We start from the raw sequence: 23,257 nt of genomic DNA, 5'->3' as shown, positions 1-23,257 counted from the left end.
TGCAGAGTGAAAATATCATTCAGGAAACATCCCCCAGGCTTTCGCTAAGCCATGTCTCTGCAGTATCCTTTCTTTCAGGAGTGATAGTTCTGCAAGGTTCGCAGGAGAGCTTCTGTAAAGTTTGGAAGGTAGGAGGCGAGGTACTGCCAGAAGTAAAGTTGTGAGGACAGGGCACGAGCCCTGCTTGGGTAGCTCAGATGGTAGAGCACTTGCCCGCAAAAGGCAAAGGTCCCGAGCTCGAGTCTCGGTCCGGCACACAGTTTTAATCTACCAGGAAGTTTGACTAATTCTGGTATCGCGGGTTTTGAGTCTGACTCTCACAATGTCAGTAGGGATTGGCAATCCCTATGACCATGTGCCAGTTTGGTATTCCTGATAGCACAGAGGACATGTGATGCCTGCCAGCCCTGTGAAAAGGAAGCAGAGCTTGTACTCCTGCACCATTCCTCCGTCCTCAGACAGTCTTAAGTTCTCATTTGTTTACACTCGCGACAGACTGCTGAGACGTAATAATATACGATACCAGTAAGGCAATACCCAGAGTGAGTGAAATAATGTAAATACAAAATTTCAAATTCCATTACCAGTTACACCTTTGTCAACTAATGTAATGAAAATGCAGAAAAAGGAGCAACATGATGTAGTAATATTTGAAATGAGATATGTACACTGCATACTGAATGCCACAGTTAATATCATTGTACCCACTGCAACAAAATTTCGGTTTGTCTTTCTCCCCCTCCCCTTTTGTTAGTTTCATCATAGTTGTTACAGTTTAAATTTCATCTCCTTTGATAATTTCACTCGAGTGATTCATAACAATCCCGTTGATGCATGAATAAACATAAATTACAGATACTGAGAGAGGATGGCTGGCCACTACTTATCTTCAGGAGAGGGAATTCCCAAAATCAAACAGAGTAAAGGTTAAAGATAGTATAGTACTAGATTCAACCCAGATATGGTAGGACAACATTAGAACTAAAGATGGATTAAAGCCAATTCACAGTTGATGGAATAAATGTCAAAACACTTCCTGGCATTCACTCAGACAACTAATGGAATGTGGAGTACTGTATAATGACATTTTTTTTCTAAATGTTTTTTTTTATTCCAGTCTTTGATCACAATATAAAGTACTTTTGACTGTATAATGGTTAGGGGAGAAATTGGCCAAGAGTGACAGTAAGTGAAAGACTCTCGTGTGAGTGTTGGGAAGGGTGGTGGTATAAGGCTGAGAGACCACGTGTATGTAAGATTTTATTGCAGCTTGGAGTTCCATTACTATTGACAAGGAAGTTTCAGATTTTTCCATGATATTTTGGCAGACAGATTTCTTCTAATCTTCAGGTGCTTCCTGAAAACTGTTCTCTGGCCATGTCAGTGTCCTGCATATGTTGACCATTACCCCTCCCACCACTCCACTTCTGTTGCTATCTCTGCAGCAACAGTAGTGGTTGGTGGCGGATTGGGGAGGGGAAGGGGGGGTCGTAACAGCACTTGGCAGGGTACAGCAGTTGCCAGTGTCCGGGAATTGTCGGCCGGTGTGGACTCACTGTATGAGAATGCTTTGCTTTTTCTCAACTCGGTACTACAGGGTTCTGGGAAAGTAGGATTGCCCAAGTGTCTTGATTTTGTTGCAGTCTTCAGCATTGCCAGTTTTTCTACTATGTCCAATTTGGTGGTCTGGCTTAATGCAGTGTGGTGCTTATGTTCACAGCATCTCTAATCTACCATGCAGTTTCCCCAATACATGCCTTGCAGTGTAGGCAGGGAATTTGGTAGGCCCCTGGTTTGCAAAGGCCTCATTCGTCCTTTGTTAAAATTAGTAGTGGCGAGGTCATAGGAGTTGGGTGAAATACAGATTTCACATTGCATTGCTCAAAGATTCTGCTTACCTTTCTTGGAGTTATTGTTGACAGATGGGATGCATATTATTGATTTGTGCTCCTTTTCTTCCTGGTGTTGTCCAGGTACAACCTGGTTGAATATATACTTTATCAGCTCGCTGCAGTAATCATTGGTTTGGAATGTGGTCTCCAGGTGCTTCAGCTTGGTTGGGAGACTGTATTAATTGTAGGTGGGTTATGCCCTGTGAACAGGAGTGTGTAAGACACCGTGCTGGGAGTTGTGCTGATGATTGAAGGCATGTAGCTACAGATCAGTGCACAAACTGTCCCAATTTGCCATCTGGTTTCTGTTTGACCAGAATGTCAAGAAATGGAGGTCACTATCCTGTTCCACCTCCATGGTAAACTATATGTCGGACTGAAACAAGTTGACGTGATGGAGAAATCAACCTAATACTGGCCCGTTCATGTGACTACATGATGGCACTAGTCAATTCACATAGTGGTAGAAACAGTTTGGCTTTAGCTGGGCTTCCTCCATGGCCTTCTCGTCAAAATCTTCTGTGAGCAAATTCATCACAACTAGTGACATATGTTCAGTGGAATGAAGGGGGAGGAACATTAGATTGCATTGACAAGGAAGGTTTAGATTGGGAGAGGTATGGAAATGGATTTGAGACTTTCAGGAAGTGTCAGTTTATAGGGCCTGGTATGCATTTGGTAGGGGTTTGAAGACTGCTGTAGTGGAACAGGGAGGGGATAGTTGTTTTTATGAATTTTGGGAAATAGGTAGAAAGAGGGGGTGTGATTCAGGAGGGGTCAGGAGCTCAAAGGAGCATTTGAGTCTTTATGACGGTCCTATAATCTTAAGCGATTTTTGTCATTCTGTCTGAGTGGAAGTAATGGTGTCATTAAGAACAGTTCAGTATCTTGAGGTTGCAGAAAACTGAAGAAGCCCTCTGCTACATAATCCCTGTGGTCAAATACCGGAGTAGTGAAGCCTTTGTGTGCAGGGCCAATGATGATAAAGTGGTCTGCATTCTGGCCACAGATAGTTCCTTACTCCATTTGAGTAAGGTTCAATGAAGCATGTGGAAATTATACTGGAAGTTTGGAACTCTTGGCATATATTGAGTCGAAAGAAGAGGAGGATCACTTTGGGATTTACATTGGCACTGTTCTAGACAGGGTCTGATGGGTGCTCATTTCCCCCTGTCCCCTTCTTTTAATGTTTCATTATTAATTCAATTTTTTATTATTATTGTTTCTATTATTATTGTTGTTATTGTTTATTACCTTAGTGCCAACTGGTTTGCTCGCAGTTCCATAGTAATCACAACAGAAATTATTTTATAAACATGGATTAGGCCTACTGAAAATAAATGTATTAAAGAGCCGTTTCTTTTTCTATGCAGTTCTGACAAGCTTTCTTTGACTTAGTTCACAAATTGCATCAGTTGTCATAGATTTAGCTTTAAAAATGTTTTAATACAAGGTCTGTTCAAAAAGTTCTGGAACATTTGTAATTTCACATCAGTGATGTGTTGGAGCAAAATGTCGTTAACATTCCTCCACATACCTGTGTTCGAAGTGTAACTGCCAGAAGTTTCATTGTCGTATTGTACTGGTTGTTACCTTACTGGTTTCTTAAATAACTGAAGAATTGTTTATAGAAACTTACATGGTTTAGTGTGGTAGGACAGCACTCTCACCACGTTTTATTGGTTTCCATTCAATAAACTATTTGAATGAAAATAAGTCCAGTCCCAGCGCAAATTTGCTAGTAGTCGCTGAAAGATTACATACCCAATAACTGCACATCTTGTTCGTTTAGGGGGTTTCATAATTTTCTTTGTCTGCAGAACAATCATTCCAACATCAAGCATGACCTGGTTTTTCTTCTCTTTAAACAAACTCCACCGGACTGGAAATATTTTTTGCTAAACATTATATTTATTCAAACTTTTTGTTCTGAACTACACTATTTACAATGTAAGTTTGCACTTCCTAACATTTTTACTATCAACATTGATTATCTAACTCTGTTATACATCACTGGTTACAAAGGCACGACTGTCTTCCTCCAAGATTGAAAAAGAACTGACGGGCAAGCCAACATGTGTTCAGAAGTTACAAATATTCCTGCTTCTTAGCATCTTCGGTCTACTTACCTTATACACTCCAAAGATATGTAATCATCTTAAACAAGTTCATTAGTTGTTACAAAAGAACATATTCATAATTAAATTAATAAATTAAGCACGTTTTCTGGCAACATAGTACAGTCATGAAATTACTTCAGTTCTTTGCTATGGGTATCGTAATCTATGCTTTAGATAAATCTTATTTCTGACGGTCCATTACATTACAGTATGTCTGTTCTTGTTCAGTGTTGTATTCAGTAGGACGTTGTGTCACGCAGTTCGCGACTTTCTAGATGGCAGAGTTAGAGGAGCAATGTGGCTGCATAAAATTTTGCATATGACTCAAAAAAACCTTTACAGAGGCACACCAAATTTTGCAGGAAGCCTACAGTGATAGCTAAAAAATAGCTGGAGAGAAGTTAAAGATGATCCTCATTCTGGACGCCCTTCAACATTTACCAACAATGCTCACATCAGGAACGGCAATGAAATTGTGCATGCCAATCATAGACTGACTGTCTGAGAGATTGCAGAAGAATGTAACATTTAAGTTGGATCATATCACGATATCCTGATTACAGCATCTTGTTATGCATCGTGTTGCCGTCAAGTTTGTTCCACGGTTCATGAGTCAAGACCAGAAAGACCTTTACCTAACACTGTATGAAGAGCTTTGGGATCATGCAAATAAGAATGAGATGTTCCCTAAGAGAATCATAAATGGTGATGAAATGTGGAGCTTCAGTTATGATGTTGAGACAAAGGTTCAATCTTCACAATGGGTTGGGAAAGTTCTCAAAGACCAAAAAAGCTCGTCAACTCAGGTGAAATGTCAAACCCGTGCTGATAGTTTTCTTTGGCTTTGAAGAACTAGTTCATCATGAATTCATGCTACAGAGACAAAATGTTAATCAAAGGTACTATCGGGACGTGTTGCAATGCCTGCGAAAAAAGGTGAAAAGGAAATAGCCTGAAACATGGTAAAACAACTCGTGGTTCTTGCATCACAATAATGCACTCGCATGTTCATCCCTGCAGGTGCACAACTATTGCACACAAAATGAAATCACTGTGCTGCCTCATCCTGTGTACTCCCCACACCTGCCTGGCCTCTGCAGACTTTTTTTTTTATTTATTTCCAAAGTTGAAAACGCCATTGAAGGATGATCTGCAATGATAGACCAGATAAAAGAAAATTCGCAGACAGTGCTTGAGGCGATCCAGCAAGTGGCATAGAAAGAGTGCTTCAGGAAGTGGAAACGGCATTGTCAGTGGTGCACCAATGGTGGAGGAGAGTATTTCGAAGTAGAAGCTAAGCACAGAAAAATTTTGTGGACAAAGTTTCGGAATTTTTTGAACAGTCCTCATACAACAGCATATTTTCATCCACTATTTCACCCACTTAGGAGTTCCAAAAACACTGAAACAGGTATTATTTTTATCACTTACCGAGAAGTCAATACCAGTTTTCATAAATGTAGCTTTAAAAATACTGTAGTAGTCCTTTAAAAAAGATTTTTTTTTCCCAAAAAATTTCCAAAAACATAGAAACACATTTTTATTTTATTTTTTTCTGACCAAGAAACCAAATACTGATTTTCATTGTTCCAGGTTCAAAATTGTCTTAACACAGATATATTTTCAAAACATTTCATCTACCGTTTCACTTGCTTAGGGGGCGGAATTAAGAAAAATATCTTCTTAAATGATGCCTGCAGTATAAGATAAACACTCTCTCCAATACTCTGCTAACTATTGTGAGGTGCATGGCAGAAGGAACGTCCCATTATACCAGTTATTAGGGTTTCTTCCTGTTTCATTCACTTGTGGAACACGGGAATAATGATTGTTTGAATGCCTCTGTGTGAGCAATTCGCAGGAGGCCTAGTATATTTCTAAGAGTCATCATTTAAAACCGGTTCTTGAAACTTTAAAAGCCTTTCTCGGGATGGGTGACCTCTTATCCTCAGGAGTCTGACAGTTCAATTCCTTCAGTACCTCTGTGACACACTTCTACAGATTAAACATATCTGTGACTATTCGAGCTGCCCTTCTTTGTAAACATTCAGTTTCTCCTGTTAGTCCTGGCTGGTATGGATCCCTCACATTTCAGCAATATTCTAGAACTGGTTGTGCGAGTGATTTGTAAGCAATCTCCTGTGTAGACTGATTGTGCTTCCCCAATGTTCTACCACTCAACCGATGTCTACCACATGCTTTTTACCACAACTGTACCTATGTGATCATTCCATTTCATGTCCCTACAGTATTTTACATCCAAGTATTTGTATGAGTTGGCTAATTCGAACAGTGACATATTGATATTCTAGTCGTAGGTTACTATTTTTTTTTGTGAAGTGTACAGTTTTACATGTCTGAACATTTAAAGCAAGTTGCTAATCGCCACACCACTTTGAAATCTTATACAGATCGACTGCATATTTATTCAGCTTCTCTCAGACAATGCTTCTTTATAGACAACTGCATCATTTGCAAAAAGTCTAAGGTTACTATTATTTTCTGCGAGGTCATTAATAAACAAAATTAATAGCAAGGATTCCATCACACTTCCCGGGGGCACAACTGAAGTTACTTCTACATCTGACAGTGATAACAGGCTGCATCCTCCCTACCAAAAAGTCCTCAATCCAGTCACAAATTTCACTTGATGCCCCATATGATTGTATTCTTGACAATAAGTGTAGGTGTGGTACAGAGTCCAAGGCTTATTGGAAGTCGATAAATACTGCATCCACCTGATTGCCATGATCTGAAGCTGTCAGTATGTCTTTTGAGAAAAGTGCTAGTTGGGTTTCACGTGGTCGATGTTTTTGGAATCTGTGCTGGCTGGCACTGAGGAGATCATTCCATTCGAGATGCCTCATTACGTTTGAGCTCAGGATATGTTCTAAGATTCTGCAACAAATTGATGTCAAGGATAGTGGAATGTAGTTTTGTGTATCACCTCTATTACCCTTCTTGTAGATGGGTGTGACCTGTGCTTTTTTCCAAGAACTAAGCCTAGTTTTTTTTCTTTGAAGGACCTAAAATAAATCACAGTTGGAAGAGTGGCTAATTCAACTGCAAATTCAGTATAGAATCTGACAAGGATTCCATTGGGCCCTGGAGCTTTGTTCAATTTTGTTGATATCAGATGTTTCTCAACACCACTGACACTAATATTTATTTCATTAATCTTTTCAGTGGTATAAGGATTAATTTGGGGGACTTCTCTGGGTTTGCCTTTATAAAGGAACATTTGAAAATTGAGTTAAGCATTTCAGCTTTTGCTTTGCTACCCTCAATTTCAGTTCCTGTCTCTTTTGCTAGGTTCTGGACATTGACTTTGGTGCCACTGACAGTCTTTACGTACAACTAGAATTTTTTTTTGGCGCTGTGAAAGGCCACTTAACGGTGTTCTGCTATGTTAGTTATTGAAGGCATCACATATTGCTCTCTTGACAGTCAAACGTGTTTCAACCAGCCTCTTTATCTGTAGCCTACACATTGTTTTAAACCTGTTATCCTGTAATCTCTGTTTCCTTAGAAGTTTCTTTACAGTGGCTGTATACCGTGGAGATTCCCTGCCATTCCGAACTCTTCTACTGGGAACATATCTATCCACTGCATGATCAACTACTCTTTTAAACTTGAGGCAGAGTTCCTCTATATATTTCTGCCCTGTGCCGAAAGTTTAAAGATTCTCATTGAGATATGACACTATTGGTTTTATCTAGTTATGTGAAAATACGTATCTTTCTACTTGTTTTAGTTGTCCTTTGTACTTTGGTAATCATTGTTGCCACAACTGCCTCATGGTCGCTGATAAGTTTCAATGTGGACATCCTCAAAGATGTCACATCTGTTGGTTGCCATCAGATCCAATATATTTGCATCAGGAGTGGGACTCCTATCTATCTGTTCTAGGTAGTTTTCAGAGAGAGCATTTAGTATAGTTTCACAGAGTCTCTTATCCCACCCACCAATAGCAAAATTGTAAATCTCCCAGTTGTTGGATGATTACAACTTCCACTGGCGATTACAGTGTGTTTGGGGAACTTACTTACTACTGAACTGAGGTTTTCTCTAAAATTTTCAGGTACATCAGGAGATGAGTCTGGTGGGTGATAGAAGGATCCAATAATAATTGTATACCCGTCCCGATACTGGATCTTGTCCGAACAGTCTCACATGCAGCTTCAATTTCAACCTCAGTGGATTTGAGTTACTTGTCTACTGCGACAAATGCACCACCTCCATTTCCCATTTGCCTATCCTTTCAATATACACTTAAATTTTCCCAATAAATCTCACTGTTATCGATTTCTGTACCTAGTATTATGTGAACTTTGCCAATTTTCATGAGTGCTCCAAACTCTGGCACTTTGTTACAAACGATTCAGAAATTAGAATTTTAATACTCTGACCTGTGGGAGGCATTGCTTTTGATCTTACACTGATTCTTCTGTGTTTCCTACAGCTTTCGTTGTCTGAATTGGATTGAGAGTCATCTAATCTTTTTTTTTTTAAAAAAAAAAACAACAACTTGTGTGCGTCCCATGTACAGTCGTCTACCTGAGTAGCAGCCTCTTATGTGTTGTGGCATCATCACTACTATGATTTGTGAATGGTCTCTGTAGGACGACAGAAAGTACTTAGAGGTGGTCTTTTGCCTTACTTTGAGCCCATATTTCTTTCATTCTCTTTCTGTGGGTTTCCTTTCTCATTGTCAGATTATGTTGTTCAAGTATTCTCCTTTGGCTTTTTCCTCTTGGTCAGCTCACCTTTTGTGGCTTTTGGACCTGGAAATTTTGCAGTTGTGGATGTCTTCTAGTGTAATTTCGGCCAATTTCAGATTACTTTTGGTCTTGCTGATCCATTGCCCATTTTGACCTTCCTCCTGTTCTTAAATAATTAGACTATTTATTTTGTGATCTGTTTGGGTTTGTTCTTTTAATGTATCCATTGAATCTTAACCTGTGTTTTCTAATGTTGCTAGGATATTTTTATATTGTCCTCGCCATACGGTCTTGTCATCATTGGAATAGTGTTTTCTAATGTGGTGTCTTTGATCTCTTACTCTCTCTTCCTTTATCTGTGCAGTAGGTAGGTTCTCTACAACCTGAGTGACCTATCCTTCTAGCCCAATTTTCCTATACTTACAACTCCATTATCTTTAAGGAAGAAACTAACTGTTCCAAAATATAAGTATACCTTTTCCTGCTTTTAAATGTCTGTTAGCAGTACTTGAAATTTCATTTCCTGAAGCTACTGGTAAGTACTGGACAGAGTTTGTTTCCTTGTAATTTTAGTTTCCTGAGGTGACTTCTCCTTTCTATACATATGCAGTTGTTAAACAGCTACACTAGAGTTATGAAAGAAACTCAAGCTTTTTAAACTACATGTTGCTTTGTTGGGTGGAGACTGGAAACAAAAGGCTCACAGTCTAGGTAGAATAGAAGAAGCAACACACCAGAGTTTTGTATCAGCCAACTAGTTGTGCCCAAATAGCTCCTTTTGTGAAGTAATGTCAATTAATATGGCAAATTGCCATTTGAGTCCTAGTCTGTTTAAAAACTAATAGCCGTAAGTCAAATTCACATAAGTGTCATTTTATCTGATATGCTGGCCAACTTGATGAAAGAATGGGATAGGAATAGGCTGTGGCATGTTGAAGTTATAATAGCATGATTCAATTTAAGTGTTTTAGGAAAACCTGGAAAGATGCCTTGATGTGGATTTGAACAACAATATTCGGAATACAAGCAGAGTTCTTTATCTGTGTCACCACCTTTACTGATGATGGCACAAGTTTGCCCTCTGTCAAGGATTTCATTTTGCATAGATGTAAGAAGCTATCTCAAAAGAGAACTATATAATAATTCTACCTTGACAGCAGTGGTATTTTATGTGGATGTAGTCTACTTGAACCGTAAATGCAAAAATTTATTCAGATATCTGCAAAGTTAGATCTATGTCTGGAAATAAATCTAATTTGTTTAGTGTACCACAGAAGATAATTTACTTAATTACTTTTCACGTTTGCAGGACTTTGACTTCAGTGACACGTACCGAGCAGTTCTTGCTGCTGCTGAGCAGTGGGGGAAGCAGCAAGCAAAACTCCCCAAACAGATGAGAACTTTTGAGGAATCACAAAAATCCAAGAAGACCGTTGCCTCCATGATTGAGAGGAAGGGAGAGGAGAAGGAAAACAAGAAAGCAGGTCTGCAATTTTTTTAATGAGTCCTTTTATATTAATTCATATTACAGTGTATGTCATGTTACGAAGGTATTTCATGCAGAGAGAGAGGCAGGCTAACATGGAGGGGATTGAGTTTGCTTATGTAAACTGGAAGAGATGTGGAGATAATTCCACACTGTAAGTTCTTACAAAACATTGCTGTGAACAACAATGAATGACTGTGTCACCACTAAAGTGTGGCAACAGTGCAGGTTGGAAGAGAACAGGTACCCACCAATGTCACTCATAAGATGATATGTGGAAAGAGACTTAATCTTCTTGGCTGCCAGCAACTGGTGGAGGTGGATGCACAGAACACTGCAGAAGTGGTCAGCTTTCCAACTTGAACAATTTTGTGATGAGAATAGATCTTGATTGGGATAGTTTTGTTATTTTGTGGGATTAACTGAAATGTTTGATACCACTTTGCCAACTGACGACCTAATTGTCACTTTCCAACCTAGACCTCAGGATGCTGAACAGATGAGTATATTACCACAACTCAGATTTCACATTCACATTTTTTGGCTTCACCGCCTCACAACCTATCACCTTTCAAACTAACCTATAATTCAGCCTAAGCTACAGATCAGTCACCATAGCTTACAGCTAAAAAACAGATAGACGCAAAAGAAATATTCTCCATGTTCTGCTCTTTGTGTGTGTGTGTGTGTGTGTGTGTGTGTGTGTGTGTGTGTGTGTGTGTGTGTGGGCGCACATAATAACATAGGCCACATTTTCATTATGTTACAGAACAAAGCCAACTGTTTTATGTATCCACCACTAACTCTCCCCCCCCCCTCCCCCAGTCCATTCTAAGTGCCACCCCCTTCCTGCATAAAACACACACACACACACACACACACACACACACACACACACACACACACACGGTGCAACAGTCACAAGTAACTGGCTTTGACCAACCAGTAGTCATCATCAGTCTGTCAATTGATAGAGAGAAGTGAAAGGATCATTATATACTCTGTAAAATCTACCAGGTAACTACCATATTTACCAGAGTGTTTACCACCTCCTCCCCCTCCTCCTCTCTGGTGGCTCCGTTCACGTCTCTGTCCAGGTTAAACCCACCAACAACCTGCATATTGACAGCTGTCATCCCTTTCACACCAAAACATCCCTCCCATGCAGCCTGGCCACATGGGGCTTGCGTATCTGCAGTAGCAAGAACTCCCTTGCTCAGTAAGCAGAGTGTCTCACCAAGGCCTTCACAGGTGGGCTCTATCCTCCAGAACTAGTCTGCAGACAGATCTCGCATGCCATTTCCCCTCACACTCCTAATCCTCCCACCACCACAACCACGAAGAACCTCCCACACAGGTGTCCCCCCTTCATCATCCAGTTACCACTCCAGACTGGAACAATTGAACCACATCCTTCACTAGGGCTTTAATTACCTGTCATCGTGGCGTGAAATGAGGGACGTCCCACGTGATGCTTCCCACCTCTCCGCGTGTGTGTAAGTCTGTAGCTGAAAGCTTTATGTAAGTGTCTTTTAATTGTGCCTGTCTGCAACTTGAAGTGTCTTCTTTATGGTAAGTAGCAATCTCTTTTCCTACAGTGTTGATATTTACCACAGTAAAAGACGACCCCCCTTTCTTTTGTAAGAGTCTCCTTGAGAAATATTTTAAATAACATTTTCAGACTAATGAAAATTACAAATTGTTTTAGTGGCAGTATATGTCTGCCTTAAATGGTGGCATTATAACTCCAATGAAACCCTTTTTTACGTTTTCGTGTGATGCAGACTTAAAAAATACAAAATTGAGGAAAATGTTAAAACCCCCTAAATACGAGCAAAAACTCATGTAATTGTCATATATGATTAAAAATAGCTATCCTCTCCAATACTTTGTATAAAACCTGCCTAAGTGAAGTAATTAAATGTACAATACAATGTTTATACGATAATTTGTGGTAACGATTTTCATCAGTTCTTAAAAATTACACATGTGTAACAGCAAGCAAAAACTCATCAAAAAAGTGAAATTCTATCTGGGTACAAGGTAATCGAGCAGTTTTCAGACATGCTGTGACTACAAACTATACATTTGAAATATGCATTTTTGAGAGATCATGCTTAGTACTCACCCAGAAAAAAAGCAAAAATTGATGATCATGTAGAATTAAACAAAAGCATCACAGCATCTAAGTCTTTAAACCATAAGCATAAATGCAGACAGCTGCTTAATGACATACCTTGTCACCATTGCTGTTATTGTTTAATGCTTTTCTCATGAGCCGCACTTCATATGCTCATCACAGTTAGTGTTATTTTAGGCTTGATGAGAGAAACAGACTCATGGAAAAAATGATTTACTTCCCCACCAGTGAATTTCTGTAGACTGTGCAAAAAGTTAATTTGAAAGAAAGCTCAGGTACTACAGTTTTGCTTCATGCCCTCTATCACTGCTGTCAATCTTTAAGATCTACAGCGTGTGGTGTGTGTGGTGCAAAATGTATACATAAGTAATGTATGTAGTTGTTGTAATTGTATCATGTCAGATTTGAACATGAAGCTCTATAAAATGTGCTATCACAAAACCTTTGTTCTATTTCCGTGTGACATCTCTGTCATAGCACATCATCTGCATGAAAAGTATATTTTCAGCACTTCGCTAAATTTCACCCCTAATTGCACTCCTGTCACTAAAGGGCCATTCCCTCTCTTCACAGATCCAGTGGCTGAGCTCGTTTTACATATGGTAGTGTGGTGCAGTCACTCAACTGTCTATTGAGTGACTTAACAAATTGCCAGCCAATAAGAGTTCACTAGCCGTAAATGGACAACATTTTCTTTATTATGACCGAGCATGTCCTTTGAGACTCAATGTTTGAATTTAAAAGGTTGACATTGGAAATACAGGTAAAAAGATGAGGCTGAGTTATAAGTGGCACAAGAAAAGGTGGTGGCTGGCCCACTTCATTACATATTGCCTTGGTCCAGAGCACTTTGTGTTGAGTGCCTTGTTTTTCTATTACCACTGCAACCTAGCAGTAGTTGTAACATAATTGTGCGGCGAAGCTAAATGTTGCAAGTTGTGTTGGCAACACCTATCATGGATTAATCTTCGTACAGCCATAGTTGAAATGGAGGACAGTGGGGTGTCAGCTGGTATAAATTTATATTAAAAATGAAGAAATTCCTACAGCTGTATTTAAGGTGTCGATTTTATTTTGGCAACTAGTTTCAACGTTGTAACAACACGTCATCTTCAGGCCCATACAAACTTGCCAAAATAAAATCGACTCCTTAAATACAGCTGGAGGAATTTCTGCCATGGATTACATCAGCATTTCCTCTCTCCACAACAGCCTAAAATATTCCCTTAATTCTGCCACTGCCCGTGGGCAAACCATCTGCCTTTCGAGCCACTTATATCATGTTCAGTCACATCAAATGTCAGTAGGAAGAAAATGGGACGAAGTGAAGCGAGACGTTGAGTAAGAACTTAGAATCAACGTAAACCTTACTAGGAATAAATGTAAAATCAGGGAATTTCTAGTGTTGTTCTTGTGGGTTTTTTTTGCAGGGGATACGAATTTGTGGTGTAGAATCGTGAAAAACATAAAATCGAAGTTCCACTTAATTAAACTTTGGCCATTTATTGATTGTCTGCATTTTGATAATACAAAAAGAAATAAAATAAAAAGAAATGGTTTACATTAATTTTTAACTTCACTGCCTTTAATGCTTACTAATCCTGTTGTCCCTGGTATCACTGTTTTTAAACGTCACCATCATCCTAATGGCAGAGTTAAGACATTTAAATCTTTGTCCTAACAAACATTTCATGATTTCTTCTGAATAAATTGCAATGTCTGAGGTTGTGGTTATAGTGGAACTTGAGAACGCAGTTGTTTTTTGTCAATTAAATATCAGATTTCACTTCTGCATTGGTGTGAGATTGTTACTATGTTTCTTGCTTTCAAATGTATTGTATGCCTGCTGCTCTCTCATTGGCTGTGCAGATCTGGTGGCTGACACACCCCCTTTTGTTCCCATTACACCTCACAGTGAGCGTCAATAACATTGTTACAGCAATATATAGACTTTCAATGTATCCTGCAGAAATGTATACCATTGTTGTGTATTTGTCCAGTTTTAATAGCAATTCAAATGGATTCAGGCAGACTGCAGCGGTATGGATTCTCATGGTTAACATCAAGTTGTAATTTTCTGCCTATTCACTACTCCCCTTCCCTCCCCGCACACATGGCGGTTCTCAGCTAAGTCGGTACCACTGTTCCTCCTCCAAACCATCTGTAATGCTGTGCTGAGCAACTGTGAAACACGGACTTCAGTATCTTCTTGGGTGCAAGGCATATGTAAGAACATCAACTAATAAATACACATACATCAAAAAAAGTTTTGCATTACCCCAGTTCCCAGAACTCTTGAAGACAGACGTTGACTGTGGATATTGTGTCACAGACACAGTCCCTTTGACTGTTCCAAGATGTCACTAAAACTGCCCAAAGATGTAAACAACCATGCATGAGCAGTGCCTATTAGACAGAGGGGGTCTGACAGCTAATCAGTTCCAGTCATTCCACCAGGAAGGAGGTACACGGATCGTGTTGTCCATAGTTCAACCATGCCTAGACAGTCAATACTGAAGTTTGATCGTGCCCGCATTGTTACTTTGTGCCAGGAAGGGCTCTCAACAAGCCAAGTGTCCAGGCATCTCGGAGTAAACCAAAGTGATGTTATTCGGACATGGAGGAGATACAGAGAGACAGGAACTGTTGACGACATGCCTTGCTCAGGCCGCCCAAGAGCTACGACTGCAGTGGATGACCGCTACCTATGGATTATGGCTCAGAGGAACCCTGACAGCAACACCACCACGTTGACTAATGCTTTCCACCCAGCTACAGGACGTTGTGTTGAGACTCAAACCGTGCGCAATAAGCTGCATGATGCACAACTTCACTCCGGACGTCCATGGCGAGGTCCATGTTTGCAACCATGACACTGTGCAGCACGGTACGGATGAACCCAACAACGTGTTGAATGGACCACTGAGGATTGGCATCACTTTCTCTTCACTGACGAGTGTCACATGTGCCTTCAACTAGACAAACGTCGGAGACGTGGTTGGAGGCAACCCAGTCAGGCTGAATGCCTTAGGCACACTGTCCAACGAGTGCAGCAAGGTGGAGATTCCCTGCTATTTTGGAGTGGCATTATGTGGGGCCGACGTATGCTGCTGTTGGCCATGGAAGGCGCCGTAATGGCTGCATGATACGTGAATGCCATCCTCTGACCGATAGTGCAACAATATCGGCAGGTTATTAGTGAGGCATTTGTCTTCATGAATGACAACTCGTGTCCCCATCGTGCACATCTTGTGAATGACTTCCTTCAGGATAATGACATCGCTTGACTAGAGTGGCCAGGATGTTCTCCAGACATGAACCCTGTCAAACATGCCTGAGGTAGATTGAAAAGGGCTTTTATGGACGACATGACCCACCAACAACGCTGAGGTATGTACACTGAATCACCATTGAGGAGTGATACAATCTGGACCAACAGTGCCTTGTGAGCTTACGGATAGTATGCCATGACAAATACAGGCATGCATCAGTGCAAGAGGACGTACTATAGGGTATTAGAGGTACCGGTGTGTACAGCAGTCTGGACCACCATCTCTGAAGGCCTCGCTGTATGGTGGTACAACATGCAATGTGTGGTTTTAATGAGCAATAAAAAGGGCAGAAGTGATGTTTATGTTGATATCTCTCTCTCTCTCTCTCTCTCTCTCTCTCTCTCTCTCTCTCTCTCTCTCTCTCTCTCTCACACACACACACACCATTTTCTGTACATGTTACGGAACTGAGGTGATGCAAAACTTTTTTGATGTACTGGTACGTATAAAAGGTCACAGACACAATTAGTATAATTCTCAAACTTTTGCTCGTCCTGTGATCCAGTGATTTTTGTTGGTACTGTCTCTATGATGGTTCTTGCTGCTATAGTCTATAATGGTGATTATAGACAGTTTAATAATGACATCGCTTGACTAGAGTGGCCAGGATGTTCTCCAGACATGAACCCTGTCAAACATTTAATTCTGCATTAATTTTCTTTCTTGTTCTTATTTCATCTGAATGTCACCATATTGTGTCAAAGCTGATTAAAACGTGGTGATGATTTTATCTGGTATTCTAATACTTGAACAATAACCAAATTTCTCATTTGCAACCCACTTGGTAAATCATTACAGTATCTCATAATCAAATAAACTGCTGACTTGCATTCAGAATTGAGTAATGTTTTTTGAAAGGCAACATTTTTGCCTTTCAATGTTAACTTCACCTAACAAGCACTATAAATGTTTGTATATGGTATCCATAAATGTTTGTATACGGTATCCACGCATGTACAAGGACTTCTATTACAAGTCTGTTCAAATACAACAAGAGTTTGTAAGATTATAGTATTAGATTCTATGTCCTCCTGTGCTTCACAAAATTGTCAGATTTTAAACAGAGCGATAGACCATTGAGGTGGCTAGTTCGTAGTTTCTCGCATATCCATTGCGAGATACAGTGCGAGTCAAACGTCATATGATTGTCCAAGCAAGATCGATGCTTCGGCTTATCAGGTAGTCTTGAAGCTGTCGGAGTGCAAGTATCATTTGCCGTACATACCCTTCCCACTCCTTCAAAATAAATCTGCTCTTGACCTTGATAGCCCAAGCTTCATCAGTAAGTGAAAGATGACACATATTCAACCTATTAATTGATGTAAAAATGTTGAACTTAGCAGCAAGAGTTTAATATGCAAATATAGGACAACCTCATAATTTTCGAATGATGAGTTTGGAAAAGATCTTTGTCTTATAATTGAGTAAAAGTGATGTCTACATAATGATACAAAGAATAAATTGTATCTTAAAGCATATGCTAAAGTTGATTTCCATTATTTTGTCAATGATTCAGGGACTATGTCCAGCATTGGTGTCAACAGTGTTCATCCAATGTGTGGATTGATGAAACAGGATTGGAACCAATGATGGCACCACTCTTGTTACAACTATTTTGCTTGATATTCCAACTAAACATCAAAGGTTGTTCGGCCACTACCAATACGCCAACCACACATTGGCACCTGTGTTGTCTGTTTCTGTCTTTACCATTTAAAAACTGAACTTGTTTGTTTGTTCATCATTGTTGTCATATTTATTTCAAATTTAAGTTTTTCAAATTGTCTCACGAACAGTGAAGCAATATTATTTACACTCAAGACTGCAAAAGCAAAGGTCAGGTTCTGTTCATCAGGTATGTTTATGTTGCCTCTGTTTGAGTTCAACTGAATGTTGGCTCCAATTTGTGGGAACTGTCACATAAATATGTCCAATGTTGGCACTAGCATTAGCACCAGTGTGTGGACAGAGCAACTTCATCAGATTTTATAACTATGTTCATTAGAGTACTGTGACATAATTTTAGGACAGTTTTTCAAGCTTAAAAAATTATCATATATTTAAATTTCAGCAAAAAGGATTGGAGGAGGGATGGTGGGAGAGAGAACATAATCAGTGAATGAACCACTTGATCTTCATGGCCAGATTGTCATTTTTCCCCACAGATACTGATTGTGTTTGACTGGCTTGTAAGTCGCCCGTCAAGAACGAGAAATAATCATGACATAGCCCACTTCAGTATAATGTCGCAAATCCAGTCTTACAGATGGTACATCACAAAATTATAGAGATGCTTATTGTGACTTGGGGATTCCCATCCAAAATAAAATAAAATAATAAAAATCTACTTGTACATTCTTCATTTCTTATTTGTCTATTTATGTATCATGTTGTCTACCTGACAGTCAGAAAGATCTATTCTGTTTTAGCAGCTGAGCAGCATATGTCCAAAGAATGCTCTGTGCATACTGTATAAATTGTCCTGTTTGCAGCAAGCTGTTATTGGAAATCTTTACTCCAATGTCATTTGATACGACTGACACATATCTAATGATACATCACTACTTTCAGGGAAAGCAAAGAAGAAAGGTGCTGGAATGGTAAATGGTGAAGGCCCTAATAACAGTGAGTAATTTGCAACTAACAGTAGAAGTAATAGAGATTAACGTACAGTGTGTGTGTGTGTGTGTGTGTGTGTGTGTGTGTGTGTGTGTGTGTGTGTGTGTGTGTGTGTGTGTGTGTGTGTGTGAGAGAGAGAGAGAGAGAGAGAGAGAGAGAGAGAGAGAGACTAACAGAATTTGCTTGGAGTTTTTTCTATAAGAACCCATGCATGAATTTATGGGTAGGAGGGCATGCTTCATTTGGATCTGGTCAAGGTTAGATGGCATTTAAGTAGCATGAGGCTATGTTAAAAATCTGTTTACTTAATGATTAACTGCTTGCAAAGTGGTGGTGTTGTAAATATGTGATTTCTTTAGGTTATATGGGAGGTATATTTGATGATGTGAGAATCTCCATAACAGTTTGAATTGAGGGGACACTGAATCAACAAATAAAGCACTTAACTACACAGAAACACACAAGAATATTAGGGAGGTGTCTGTTTAAAAATTTAGATAGGCAGTTAGAAATTCTGACACACATCACCATGTAAATGGTTTCAAAAAGTTACTCTCTTCCCTGGGGGGTTTTCTTATGTTACTTGGTGTATAACCAACAAAGCCTTTCCTCTTAAGTAGCAAACACTCTAGCTAACCAGCCATGGCAAACAGCAGGTTCTGAAGCAAAAGATTTGTAGTTTGGTACAGTGTACTCCTGATTATTCATATGCAAATTATCCTGTTTGCAGATTATTGGTGCCTCAAAAAATTCTCTAGCAAACTGCATTTCCATTGCTATTGGGCGCCCTGTTCCACATGAATAAAAAAGAATCTGTTTTCTTATGTTACTTGGTGTATAACCAACAAAGCTAGTTAAGGAGAAATGATGAAGGATAAATGAAAGAAACATGTTGACATTAAAAGGTATGTATGAAGCGAGATACTGACAGATTTAAAACTGTGAGGTTGGACCATGTGTCCTGGATATGTCACCTAAAGAACGCGTTAAAACTTTGTCCACTGCTAATGCTTCTAGCAACTACAAAATGGAATTACTAGTGATTGGAAAATAAAAATTAAAAAAAAACTAGCTTTGAGGCGCAATGCAGCTAAGGGTTTTACTGTGCATTACAAGGTCTGTTCGAAAAATTCCGGAAGATACGTAATTTCACACCAGTGGTGTGTTGCAGCAAAATGTGGTTGGCATCCCTGCACACATCTGCATTTAATGTTTAACTGATGGAAGTTTCATTGTATGTCTGCTAGTTATTGTTCAGTGCAGTATTGAAGGAATGGTGTCTCACAGCTTGTGAATTTTGAGATGGCAAAGTTAGAGGGGCAATGTGTCTGCATTAAATTTTGCTTGAAACTCAAGAAAACCTTTCCCAGAGACACACCAAATGATGCTGGATGCCTTCAATGATTAGTGCTTAATCTGTTCTTGGGGTTTAAAAATGGCCAGAAGGAAGTTAGATGACTCTCGTTCAGGACACCCTAAAACATCCACGAATAATGCTCACATCAAGAATGTCAACAAAACTGTGCATTCCAATCAAAGACTGATTGTCTGAGAGATTCCAGAAGAATGTAACATTACAGTTGGATCATTTCATGAAATCCTGATGCAGCATCTTGGAATGTTTTGTGTTCCCACCAAGTTCGTCCCACAGCTCATGAGTCAAGATCAGAAAGACCTTCACTTCGCAATCTGTGAAGAGTTTTTGGATCTCACAAATGAGAACAATATGTTCTGGAAGAGAATTATAACCGTTGATGAAACGTGGGTCTACAGTTATGATGCTGCGACCAAGTTTCAATCTTCACAGTGGATTGAGAAGGGTCTCCAAGACCAAAAAATGCTCGCCAGGTCCGGTCAGATGTCAAAGCCATGGTGATAGTTGCCTTTGACTTTGAAGGATTAGTTAATCATGAATTCGCACCACAGGGACAACATTTTAATCGATGGTTCCATCGGGACGTGCTGCGACACCTGTGAGAAAATGTGAGATGTAAAAGGACTGAAATGTGGTGAGAAATTCCATGGCATCACGATAACGCACCCACACATTCATCCCTGTTAGTGCATGACTATTGGACAAAAAACGAAATCACTATGCTGTCTCATCCTCCTCACTATCCAGACCTGGCCTCTGCAGACTTTATTTTATTTCCAACATTGGAAACCCCATTAAAAGGACGAAGATGTGCAACGCTAGACGAGATAAAAGAAAATTTGCAAATGACGCTTCATGCAATTCAGTAAGAGGCATAGTTCTTCCAGAAGTAGAAACAGCATTGTGAATGGTGTATTAATTTTGCAGGAGACTGTTTCGAAGGAGACCATGCACAGTAGGTAAGTGTAGAAAAATTTTGAGGACAAAGTTCCGGAATTTTTTGAACACAGAGCTCCTATTACAACTAAAAGAGTATAGGTGGATAATGAAACTTCCAAAAAAAGATTCCACACAAATTTTGTAGCACAAATTCAGTGATTTCTAGAACAGAAAGGATTGCCACAGAAGGTTTTTCTATTGCCTGATAACTCCGCTTAACATCCCAATCAGAGGGTTCTTGTATCTGATGATAGTCTCACCATAACTAAGTTTTTACCTCTTAACATGACTGCCATTATACACCCAATGGACCAAGGTGTAATTACATTGGTAAAACTGCACTCCCATACTGGTCTACTGCTAGTTGATGGGAATGATTTGGTGGCATTCTGGAAGAAGTTTACAATTCTAGGTGCCATATGCAGAATTTATGTTGGGTGGAAGGAAGTCAGGCCACATGCACTAGTTCAGTAATAGAGGAAAATCCTTCCGAATATAGAAGAAAGTGATTTTCAAAGCTTCAGGAATGAAGAAATAACTGCACAAATAATGAATCTGGCAATAACTTTAAATAGTTGTGAAGATGTCTCTGAAGAAAACTTGAATGAGTGGTTAGAGAGTGACACACATAAACCTGGCTTCCAGTACATGAGTGATGCCGAAATTATGACCACAGCTTCACAACAAAACAATGAAGAGGACAGTGAATATGAAAGTGAGAATGAAGACAATGAATGATCGTTTCAGTCACTGTACCACACTGTGATGTGTTGATGCTCTACATTGTATGGGCCAGTACAACAGTATTTCTGCAAGAAAAATTCTAAATGGCATGTGAAAAAAAAGTCAGCTAATCTCAGAAGCAAACGTCATACACTATCTTAACAATTAAACATGCCTACTCTACCTCTGCACAGACCTTCAATAAACTTTCAAATAAAGAACACACATTTGAAAATACCTTGATTATTTGTGCATCTTGTCTTTTACACCCCCCCCCCCCATTACCCCAAATGATTGAGCGTATAGAGTATACTGTATCTTGAAATATTCAGTATTTTAATTTGTTGTTATGGGAAAGGCTGTATTTATGCATTATGTCCATCCTATTTTTTCCATTTGGTGAGAGCAGTGGAGGTGGAAGCACTTCACTGCAGTCAGGGAGGTGGTCGAGAGACAGAGTATTAGCAGTGTTGTAATAATCCAGTGCAATTGCCAATCCACCAGTGATGGAGGTTTTCTTTTTTTCGTCCACAGTAACAGCTCCAGCTCCAGTTCTACCACCAGCACCAGTCATTCCTGTGTCGCCTTCTTCCAAATCGAATGACTTTTTGAATGAGGAAATCCTAGCCCAGAACAGAATGCGACTGGCTCAGAAGATGGCTCGCAGTCCCAAAGCGATCAAGCAGTGAGTACAAACTGCAGAGACGCACGCTGCTCCGTACAATAGAGGTTAACATATACCTGGCAATACCCAGCCTATTGCTTTGTCAGCACAGTGTGTTGTTGCAATAATGACTATTTCCTCAGCAGTTAGTTTATTAAGAATAATAAATCTAAAATTCTCACAATTTTCTGTAGGTTCTAATTTTTTCTTTATTACTAAATACAATTTACAGGTATAAGTCTCAAATTAAGTCGGCTAACATCGTATTGCGACTTCAACAGGCACATTTCTGATCAGTATTTATTGCTTTGAAAAGAAACAGACAAGTCAGCAATTTTTCAGATTTCCAATTTAAGAGAAGTTAAATTTTCAGCTTCTACTTATGACTGGTCATATAGATTTCTTCACCATTCTTTTTTGTCAAGTTCAGCTCAGTTGTCTATAATTGAGTTGGTGTAAGACGATCCCTAACAGCTTGCACTGAGCATTATCGTGGAGAAGTTTACAAAACTGCATTATGTGATCGGTTAATGTAGGCACATGTAGCTGCCACACCCAGAGCACTGCAACTGTCAGGGATCTTCTTACATTCCCTCTAATAGGAGGATTCCTATGGCAAAAAAATGTTCCCATATTTGCTGTATGTATTTAAATAAATTGTTCCAGGTGACCTTGTTTCTTCATTTATCATTTATTACGTTTTCCATCAGTTAATTTACACAAGATCGCTGCTCTATCACTCACTTCAATCACATATGTCTCTCTTCTCACACACATCTCTGAACTGATTCATTACACTTACTATTGCTTAACAAAAATTGTATAGTGCCAGAGCACAAGGATAATAGTGATGAATCTTGGAGTGACTGTAGCTAAGCACATTTTCATACACCTTTTTATTGGATATTAATCAGTTTGCACTAGATTTTGTGTTTTTACTGTCTACTGTAACAAGTTTTATATTTGACTCAATTGGTAATAGTACAAACCTTTTTTTATTGAAAATAGAGGAATATTTAATTACTTTTGAATTTTTAAATATTTCACTAATCAAATAATGTCAGTTACAAATGTAACACAAAAATTTTGTGAGTAGTGATTATTTGACAGCTAGCACAATTTTCAAACACTTAATACATGGAGTGTTTAAACTGTTTTCGACAAATGTCTAGGAGTGATAGATCATGTCTTGGGAAACAACTTTTGTTAGGGACGAAATGTTCACTGCCACTTACCAGGTTTGAGG

The 23,257-nt window shown here is 39.3% G+C and overlaps 1 protein-coding gene across 2 annotated transcripts in view; it reads left to right on the top strand.

Moving 5' to 3' along the window:
• The window catches only part of LOC126424809 (signal recognition particle receptor subunit alpha homolog), a 70,729-nt gene that overhangs the window by 5,577 nt on the left and 41,895 nt on the right, over nucleotides 1-23,257 (top strand). Inside the window, exons 3-5 of one of the 2 annotated variants that reach the window (XM_050087599.1) lie at nucleotides 10,043-10,217; nucleotides 18,263-18,316; nucleotides 21,882-22,032. In XM_050087599.1, the coding sequence (XP_049943556.1) occupies nucleotides 10,043-10,217; nucleotides 18,263-18,316; nucleotides 21,882-22,032 (380 nt within the window). The remainder of the gene's footprint in view (nucleotides 1-10,042; nucleotides 10,218-18,262; nucleotides 18,317-21,881; nucleotides 22,033-23,257) is intronic. The other variant, XM_050087600.1, reaches the window with a different exon arrangement.

This window comes from Schistocerca serialis, chromosome 10 (assembly GCF_023864345.2).
Source record: "Schistocerca serialis cubense isolate TAMUIC-IGC-003099 chromosome 10, iqSchSeri2.2, whole genome shotgun sequence".
Classification (NCBI taxonomy): domain Eukaryota; kingdom Metazoa; phylum Arthropoda; class Insecta; order Orthoptera; family Acrididae; genus Schistocerca; species Schistocerca serialis.
This window is presented reverse-complemented; position numbering and strand designations above follow the sequence as displayed.